The 9,709-nt window shown below is 57.1% G+C and overlaps 3 protein-coding genes across 3 annotated transcripts in view; 1 reads left to right on the forward strand and 2 right to left on the reverse strand.

The window, feature by feature from the left end:
* Positions 1-1,351: 1,351 nt before the first annotated feature.
* On the forward strand, positions 1,352-6,025 carry CHGG_04663 (uncharacterized protein; the record flags this gene model as incomplete). Its single annotated transcript, XM_001223876.1, has 5 exons — positions 1,352-1,449; positions 1,580-1,878; positions 2,053-2,335; positions 2,407-4,560; positions 4,894-6,025. The coding sequence occupies 5 exons, from the start codon at positions 1,352-1,354 to the stop codon at positions 6,023-6,025; spliced, it is 3,966 nt and encodes a 1,321-aa protein (XP_001223877.1).
* Positions 6,026-6,651: 626 nt separating this feature from the next.
* Positions 6,652-7,698, reverse strand: CHGG_04664 (uncharacterized protein; the record flags this gene model as incomplete). Its single annotated transcript, XM_001223877.1, has 4 exons — positions 6,652-7,202; positions 7,266-7,310; positions 7,377-7,574; positions 7,686-7,698. The coding sequence occupies 4 exons, from the start codon at positions 7,696-7,698 to the stop codon at positions 6,652-6,654; spliced, it is 807 nt and encodes a 268-aa protein (XP_001223878.1).
* Positions 7,699-8,910: 1,212 nt separating this feature from the next.
* Positions 8,911-9,709, reverse strand: part of CHGG_04665 (uncharacterized protein) — a gene marked incomplete at both ends in the record, with an annotated part of 1,034 nt that continues 235 nt past the window's right edge. The window contains one exon of the mRNA XM_001223878.1: positions 8,911-9,647. Coding sequence (XP_001223879.1) covers positions 8,911-9,647 — 737 coding nt within the window. The remainder of the gene's footprint in view (positions 9,648-9,709) is intronic.

The following is a 9,709-nucleotide window of genomic DNA, read 5'->3' on the forward strand; positions in this document are numbered from 1 at the left end:
CCCAAACCCGCAGCGCATCGAACCATGCTAATCGCGATTTGTGTGGCAGGCGGCGCCGGATCCAAGTGGGACTTGACTCCCGGGTCCGCATCAGACCTCATATTTTTTGCTCAATTATTATTATCCGTCCTCACGGTAGCGCACACAGCCTATCCCTCATGGGACATCCCCTTTGCGGGAAGACGCGCACCCACAGCACCGTTTCGTCGGTACAAAAAATGGTAGCTCGCGGCCAAGTGTGGGGGTTGCGGGTTGAGGGATGCGGGGAAGACACCAGCGCCGGGACATTCTGGAACCGCCGTGGATTGCCAAACCGGGAATCATATCGTCCTTGGGAAAATGGATTTGCCGCTGGTTTAGGACCCGAGGCCGGCCCACAGCCACCAGGCCCAAGTTGATCCTTGCGTTTTTAGGATTGTTGGACGTATTCGGCCATACCATCAGCCGTTGTCTGACCCCGTGCATTTTTGTTGTCTAACAGCCTCCAAAAAAAGGAAGGCACAGTCTCGATGTTGTAGACTGCATTTCGTTGTGAGGTGTCGGAGCTTGAAAAAGTACCGCAACCCGATTCGGGGATCCGGCTCTGTGGATGTTCCTTGATTGGCGTGTCTAGAGGGTACCAAATCTGCACAATACATTTTACATACAACTCCCTACCTTGGGTACCTAGTTATGTGTAGGTATTTGGTACGATCAAACCTCAGGTAGTTTGAATTCCCAGGTTTTCCATCAGCATTCTCAAACCAACCTGGAAACGGCGAAAACGGGAGATCGGACTCCTTCCCAACCCTGCAACCCCAGCCTGTAAAATCGATCAGGGAGTGCGGGCCGGCGCAACCCGGTAGTTAACTGCGCAAAAGTTTGTTCAACGTTGCAATTGCATGTATCACTTGCACCACCATGAATCGTTGTGGTAAAGGGATGTGATGGAATAAATTCGACACGGTTTCCAGATATATTAATAACTGTTAACAACGTCGTCTCCTCTGGTCGTTGCCTTCTCCGCCCATGACGAGCACAGCCATCTCTGCAGGTCGGCCCACGCGATGGGTGAGACATGTTTCGAGCGGCAGACCGGCGGCAAACCGACAGCCTGGAACGCGGCCCAGAATAAGCACACGTGCCTTGAAAGGTACACAGTAATCCCCCTTTCAGCTTTTGTTTTTATCTTTCTGGAACTGGTTACCGATGAGATGGAGCAACAAGCAACAGAGGACAAAGACCATTGACGGGTAAAGCCGCCGCGGGATGAAAATAGTGTATGTACATCAAAAAGCCAAAAATAAAATAGAAAGATCGAAAATATAAAATAGACTTTGACAAAGCGCGCGTTTAAAGCTTGAGTTCGATAATGGAATCATTGGTTCCCGCAAGCCAAGAAATTGGCGAGCTCGGGTTCGACAAACAGCCAACCAAAGAACCAAACACAAAAGTCGGCGGGAAAACAAGGTGAGCAGAGGATGCTGCGGGAGGGCAGCCGCCGACGTCACTCCCAATGGCGAATCCACAGCCAATCAATTCTCTGCCCTGCACGCGAGACCTTTGCCAAATGTTTCAGACGAACTGGGTCCTTGTTCAGGGTCAATAAAATTAGCGACTTTGACATCCAGTTTCAGGCCCGATGTCATAGGCCAAAGGAGGCCAATGACCAAATGGTCAAGGAGACCACAAGTCCGCAACGCCATGGACCCCCTGTTACTCGGCCAAAGCGAATGGAGATGCAAGCCCGCAAGTCTGCGGTCGCCCTGCCGCTTTTCCGATTTCTCCATCATGTTCATTGTGCCAAGCTGGCCATGTGGTCACACCCACATCCTCCCTCCCAGTTGATTCTGAATGATCTCATCTCCTGTGCTCCTTTCGTGTTGCCTCTTGTGTTCCGTGTGTTCTTAACCAAAACCACTAACTAATACCTTGACCCCTCACCTACGCCGCAACGCCCCCATTTCCCCTTCCAACTTTCGCGGGGAATACGCATGGCCCGGTATTGCGGTAGCCATATTCCCACTCGCGCTGGCGAGCTCTAATATCACCAAAGCTACCACCATCTACAAGCATCGCATGCGACATTCGTATCGATGAGTGACATAACCACGACGGCGCCCCCAGAGGTGCCGACGTCGGCGTCGCCATCATTATCATCGTTGGCGTCGTCGACGTTGACATCGGCCGCGGCCGCGGCGACGACGACTACCATCGAAGAAGGGCCAGGATCAGCCCAAGAGGCGACGGGTATCAGCCTTGTTGCTTTTGTGACTGCGTTGGCCGCTTCGTTGGTTGTCTTCGGCATCCAGACGGGCTTTTTCTTGCTATTACGGAACAAGCTGGTCAGGATATTGTACGTTGAAGTCTCCCTTCCTCCTCCCGCTTGCTCCCCTACAACGTAGAAACTGACAGACACGACCACAGCAAACCAAAAACATACCTAGTACCCGAACGAGAACGCACCGATTCACCCCCCTCTAACCACTTGGCCCTGGCGTACAAGCTCATGAGCTTCGAAGATCGCGAAATCATCAAAAAATGCGGCCTCGACGCCTACTTCTTCCTGCGCTACCTACAAACCCTCCTCATCATATTCATTCCCATCGCCGTGGTGGTAATACCCGTCCTCGTTCCTCTCAACTACATCGGCGGCCTGGGGCGCGATGTCGTCAACAGTACCACCACCGAAGACAATTCCACCACAGCCAACGTCCCCACGGGACTAGATACGCTAGCATGGGGCAACGTCGCCCCAAACAAGCAACACCGGCGCTGGGCTCACCTTGCTCTCGCGCTCGCCGTCATCTTGTGGGTTTGCGGCGTCTTCTTCAGCGAGCTGAAGGTCTACATCAAGATCCGCCAGGATTATCTAACCAGCGCCGAGCACCGCCTGCGCGCCTCGGCGAACACGGTGCTCGTGAGCTCCATCCCGGACAAGTGGCTCAGTGAGGAAGCCTTGAGAGGCCTGTTTGACGTGTTTCCCGGAGGCATTAGAAATGTCTGGCTTACCCGGGACTTCACGCCGCTGCTTGCCAAGGTCCACGAGCGCGACGCGATTCACAAGAAGCTGGAGTCGGCCGCGAGCGAACTAATCCGCAGCGCGAAGAGGGCGCAGCTGAGGAAAGAGGGGGAAAATGGGATTATGCAGAGGATCAAGGCGGTCACCACGGAGGGCAGGGCCGACAGAGCGCAGCGCGCAAAGGCCGAGGACGAGGAGGCCCGCAGGCGTGCCGAAGGCGCCGGTGGCTTGAGTGCCAACACGCCACATATTCCTCAGGGTGTACACGAGGCGATAGACGACACGGATAGCAGGAGTGACAGCGGAACCGATATCCAAGAGGGAGAGATGGAGGAAGAGGTTGAGCAAGAGAAGCGCCGGGGGCGCGGGAACCCGCTCGCTAAGATTGGACAGGGTATAGGCAAAGGGGCCGGTAAGGGTGCTGCTATCGCCACCGGGGCTGGTCTGGGCCTTCTGGGGGGCGCGAAAGCCGTCCGGAAAGGCGTCGATCGGGAGCTAGAGCGGACCGCTGGTTTCGATTTTGCGGCCACAGGAGGCCCTCGGGGGCCGCCTTCCATGACGACGGTCGACCCGGATTCTCCTAAGCGGGACTACGGGGCGGGCGACGACGAGGAGAGGCCCAAAATGTCGTTCGCGTCAGAAGCCCCATTGACCAAGACCACCCGCCACGCCCACACCTCATCCGACGCCTCCCAGGACGTCTCGGACCTTAAGAAGGAGGCCCCCGAACCTAGAAGTTTTGGTAACACCGTCCGCCGTGCTACTAACATGGAGGAGATGATCGTTACCGACAAGACTAGGTGGTACGAGTTCTGGAAGCCCCCTACCGGCAGTTACGCATCCCCGATCCCACAGGGCTGTGAGTCAGGCGAGTACCCATGGAAGAAGAAGAAGTCGTTCTGGGGGCTCGTCAGAGACGCGATTCCGTTCGTGGGCACCCACGTCCCGCCGGTTGACTACCCACCCGCGTATACCCGCGATTATACGACCCATCCAGAGGAGGATGCAGAATGGAGGAAATGGCTGGAGCCGAAAGAGCGTCCGCATCACCGGATTGCCAATTTCTCGTGGACGCCCTCGTGGTTGCCCGCTCTGCCTCTGATCAACAAGAAGGTGGACACGATCTACTGGTGCCGCGCGGAGCTCGCCCGGCTAAACCTGGAAATCGAAGAGGATCAGCAGCGCCCTGAGCGCTACCCCGTCATGAACTCGGCCTTCATTCAGTTCAACCACCAGGTGGCCGCCCACATGGCCTGCCAGTCCGTCACCCACCACGTCCCGAAGCAGATGGCGCCCCGCATGGTCGAGATCTCTCCGGGTGACGTCCTCTGGGACAACATGGCCATCTCGTGGTGGAGCGAGTGGGTGCGAAGCGCCATCGTCTTTGCCCTGGTGTCCGCCATGGTGGTTCTCTGGGCGTTCCCGGTCGCCTGGACTGCCTCGCTCTCCCAGATCGACGCTCTGGTTAGAAAGTATAGCTGGCTCGAATTCCTGGTTGAGAACGAGGTAATCAACAACGCCATCAAGGCCGTCGCCGGTGTCCTGCCCGCTCTGGTTCTGTCCATCATCTTGGCCCTGGTACCCGTCTTTCTTAACCTATTAGCCGAATTCCAGGGCTCCAAGACTGGCTCGCGGAAGACCGAGACGGTCCAGATCTACTACTTTGTTTTCCTCTTTGTCCAGGTCTTCCTCGTCGTCTCCATCGCCTCCGGTACCTTCCAGACGCTGGCCAACATCTCCAAGGACTTCGCGAGCACGCCGAACGTCCTGGCCGAGAATCTCCCCAAGGCTGCCAACTACTTCTTCGCATACATGATTCTGCAAGCGCTCTCGACGAGTTCGGGAACGCTGCTACAGATCGGCACGCTCCTGATCTGGTACGTTTGGGCTAGGATGGTCGACAACACGGCGCGGGCCAAATGGACCCGCAATACCCAGCTGCCGACCGTCTCGTGGGGCTCCTTCTTCCCGGTGTACACCAACTTTGCGTGCATCGCACTCATCTACTCCATCGTCGCGCCCCTCATCTCCCTCTTCGCCATCATCACATTTAGCCTGCTCTGGGTGGCCCACCGCTACAACATGCTCTACGTCACGCGGTTCAAGACCGACACCGGCGGTGTCCTGTACCCGCGGGCCATCAACCAGACCTTCACGGGGCTGTACGTCATGGAGCTGTGTCTCATCGGCCTCTTCTTCATCGCCGAGGACGAGACGGGCAAGAACGTGTGCTTCCCGCAGGGCATCATCATGGTAGTGGCTCTCATCCTGACCATCCTCTTCCAATACGTGCTCAACTCGTCTTTCGGCCCGCTCTTCCGCTACCTCCCCATCACCTTCGAAGACGAGGCCGTCCTCCGCGACGAAGCCTTCCAGCGCGCTCAGGCCCGCCGTCTCGGACTAGTCGGGGACGACGACGACGAGGCCGGCTCGCTCAACCGCCCCGGCACGGCCGACACCGACGGCCGGCACGCCGCCGACGACATCGAACTCGAAAAATTCGCCGCGGGCCGCGGCCACAGCACCAACCCCCGCCACCACGCCCGATCAGGCTCCGTCCTCGGACGCCTCAACCCCCTCAACAAGGGCATCGCGCACGCCAGCACCTGGGCGGCGCGCGGGGGCAAGCAAATCCGCGCCGCCACCTTCGGCAAAGCCGAAGAAGGCCTGCGCTCGGCCGCCCAATACCGCAAAACACGGCGCCAGCGCGACCTCGAGGCGCAGCGCGCCATGGGCGACGCGCTCTACGGCGGGTACTGCGACGTGATCGAGGACCTGACCCCGCGCGAGCGCGACGTGCTCGTGCGCAAGGCCTTCCAGCACTCGGCGCTGCGCGCGCGCCGGCCCGTCGTGTGGATCCCGCGCGACGATGTCGGCGTCAGCGACGACGAGATCCGCCGCACCAATGACTTTAGCGAATATATCTCCATCACCAACGAGGGCACCGCGCTGGATAGCCGCGTCAGGGTGTTGTATGGGAGGAATCCGCCGGATTTTTCGGAGGTCGATCTTATTAATCTTTGAGGGGAGGGGGACCGGTTGGATATCGGGGTGGTGATGGGTGGTGGTAAGAGAGAGACCATGGCCCCCGGGGGGTTAAGGGATGAAATAGAGAGAGAGAGAAAGAAGAGTCTCCGGTGGGTGCATACACATTGGGAGAGGTAAATACCCGTGGCGTTTGGGAGGTTGTTTTGGTTTGACTAATTTACTTTGGAGAGCATCGGATTCAATGCATCTCAGATGGGGGATAAGCATCGCATCACATCGCATCGGATTGCATTGCACTGCAAGAAACATTGGGCGTGGTGGATGTATATAGATAGCATACGCATACCAGCACCAGCTCAGGGATAGCATTGCATATAGCACGTAACCTGTTTGCAAACCGTGGGTTCCTGTGTGAGCAAGATTCGGTCTGGTCATTCATTCATTCGTCTCCCATATCCTCAACTATGCATGCCGCTGGTAATAAATCGCTGGCTTGTTCACCAATTTAACAAGGCAAAACGCCTTTAACGCCCACAAGCCAATATAATATACAGACAAAGCGCCACAGAGTGCCAGTCTAACCTTAAACAGTGCCATAAACGCCCTTTACGCCCCATCCTTTTTTCCCCAGTTCACTCGTTGCGATCACGGTATCCAACATCCTAGGCCTTCTCCTTCCCCTTTGCCGGCCAGACAAATTTCATCACGGGGCCCAAGGTGGTTTCGCCAGCCCAGCAGGCCAGGGTGGCGAGCACCTGCAGGAAGCCGATGATGATGGGAAGCAGAGGCGTCAGGGTGACAAACTTGAAGAACTCGTTCACCTGGTATAAGTCCTTCTGCGTCTTGATCAGGTACCGCGTCGAGGCGGTGCTGGAACTGGAGCCCGAGTCCGAGCCGGAACCAGTGGCCTTGCTGGCGGCGTCGGAGGTCGGCGGGGGTTTGCTGTTCCCGTCCTTCTTTTTCCGCTGCGTTTGGGAACCGGCTGATCCGCCAGTAACGGCTGCGTAGCTCGGCTCGTTGCCTTCCAGAACAGCTTGGAGCTTTTCCTGGGCGGCGTCGTATGTGGGAGGCGGGGTGCCGTCTCCGGGGGCGTGGGCGGGGGTTAGGTGCAGGACAGTGACGAGGCGTACCGGGGCGCGGTGGAAGGGGATGAACCAGATGGAGAAGACCTGGAAGATGGTGAGATAGAGGAGGTTGGCACGTTCATCGTAGACTGTGGAAGGGAAAGTGGTTAGTGGGTTAGTGCTTGGGTTTGGGTGATGGAGGGTTAGCATACCGCATGATTCAAGTTCTAGCTCGATCTTGGGGCTGAGGATCTTGTCTAGTCGAACGAGTTAGCTACCTCGGTGTCCTCATGTTGTTCCTGGCAGCATGGTAGGCTACGTACACCACCTGTAGATGGCGGCAATGAGTATTCGGGAGTCGATCTCGCCCACAAAAGGTACATTCAAGTTCTTGAAGGACGGAACCCAGCAGAAAGGATGCTCGAATGCGGCACCGGGCGCAAAGTAGCGGTAGATGGCGTCATGCTGGGCTTCTGGTGTCCCCTGGGTTAAGGCCTGGAGGACATTTTTGATATCCTGCGCTGTGGAGGTTGGTCAAAGGTTATTAGCCCATCCGTTATTCTGTGGTTCGGCGGCGACATGGGTTGAAGTTGGGGTTATTGATAAGGGTGAAAAGGAGCTGTTATAGTTACCTGGATCCTCCATTGTGTCTTGATAATAACTTGATTGGTGCTTGATTGATTGGGGCTTGGTTGGGACGATGCAATTGACAAAAGAAACAAATGACTATGTCTATTTTCCGTTGAATTGGTCGCTGAACCTGAAAGAAAGAGCAGATTGGAGGGTGGCATTTGTTTTATGTGTCTGTCCCTCCTCCTCTATCCGCTCGCCAGTGATGTCATTGATGCATTTCGAGGCAGGCAAGCTGGGCCAGGTAACCGACCCCACAGCATGTGACAGACCCCAGCATTGCAACGCAAGACGGCACAACGGCTCGAGTATGGGTTAGGGTTGGTACATTGAAGCTCAAAAGGGAGGATGGCAAGAAATGGCGAGTGTATGATGGTTGGAGGGAAGTTGGGCAAAAAATCTCAACATCTAAAAATCGCATTCCAGATCAATTAGAAGGGCAATTGATAGGGGTGCAGTATCACTTTTTGATGGGGGTGCAGTATCACTTTTTTTTGGCCATAGGGTTAGGGTTATGTATGGGGGAACCAGAAATCCAAAAAATCTGGCTGCGACGGGGCCTTGCAGCGCCATGGCTCAAGGATTCTGTGCCCTGAATTAGTGGGGGGGGGCTGCAGATGAGGGCGCTGGAACACACCGTTCGCAGGGGGGCGGCGGCGCGCAGGGGCGCGCGGCGACTCAATTGATCCGACTTGATCGCTTGTTCTGGTGCGACACGGCTGTCTTGGCTGTTCTGGCGATTGTGGTGGTTGTGGTGGAAATCGCTGTTTGGCTGTTCTGGCTGGCTCTGGGTGGCTGTCTTGTCCGTTCAGAATCTTGCCAAAGTTGGATTTCTTTGGATTTCTGGCCCCCCATACATAACCCTAACCCCGGCCCCAAAAAAAAGTGATACTGCACCCCCATCAAAAAGTGATACTGCACCCCTATCAATTGCCATTAGAAGTATCGCAAATGTACCGTAAATGCCCTATATCTTTCAAAAAGAAAAACAGCCCGTTCATCCAAACCATAGATTTATCTAAACACAAACGCAATGCCACCCATCATACCCTAACTCATCCCTCATTTACATCTCAGCGCCGAGAATAAACCATCCAACCTTCTGTAACGCGTATTCATAATACAACACCGACCAACCTTCAAACCCACCCAGAAATCAACCACATCTACCCAAGCAAGCTCCCCCCCTTAACAAACCACAGATCTGCAGAGCCAACCAAACCCGCATCACCTGCGACTCCCCGACCGGCGCACCTCCATAAACGACGCATCGCCTCCAGCAAACCGATCTGGATCAACCTCCCTAAACCCACTGGACCGCCGCTCCACACTGCGCACCCTACTCCTGCGCCTCCGCGACGGGCTATGCTCCTCAATGACCACGACCTCGTCCTCATCATCCTCATCATCCTCCCCGCTACTCGAAACAACCCTCCTCGGCGGCGGCGGCCCGGCCCCGGCCATCCTCGCCCGGCTCACACTGCGCCGCCGCCTCTCCTCCTGCACCACCACGCGATCAAACTCGGACGGCGCCATCGACGAGCTGACCACCTCCTCCACCACCACCGGCCCCCCCCTCACCGTGACCCCGCCCCTCCGCACCTCCACCGTCTCTTTATGCTGATGCCGCGACGACCGCCTGCGACTCCGACTGCGCTGGCCCCTCCGCCGCGTGTACACGGACCCGGACCCCTCGGTCACCACCGTCGAGGTATCGCCCGCGCCACCGCCCACCGCGCCCGGGTTGCCCAGGTTGATGCACGTGTACACCAGCCACAGCAGGAGCACGAAGCCGGCCACTGCGCCGAGCGTGATGCCCGCGACGGCGCCCGGGTCGGGGCTGCCGGTGAGCGAGCCGTAGTAGGCCGGGATGGTGGTGGTGTGCGTGGGCGGTGGCGGGGGGTTGTCCTGCGGGTTCTGGCGCGGGATGATCAGCGCGTGCGCGATGTGGTTGGGGTCGATGGCTGGTGTCGCGGGGGGCGCGCCGCGCGGTTGGTATTTGGGGTTGGTGGGGCGGCATTGCGCC

This window comes from Chaetomium globosum, genomic scaffold (assembly GCF_000143365.1).
Source record: "Chaetomium globosum CBS 148.51 scaffold_4 genomic scaffold, whole genome shotgun sequence".
Taxonomy (NCBI): Eukaryota; Fungi; Ascomycota; class Sordariomycetes; order Sordariales; family Chaetomiaceae; genus Chaetomium; species Chaetomium globosum.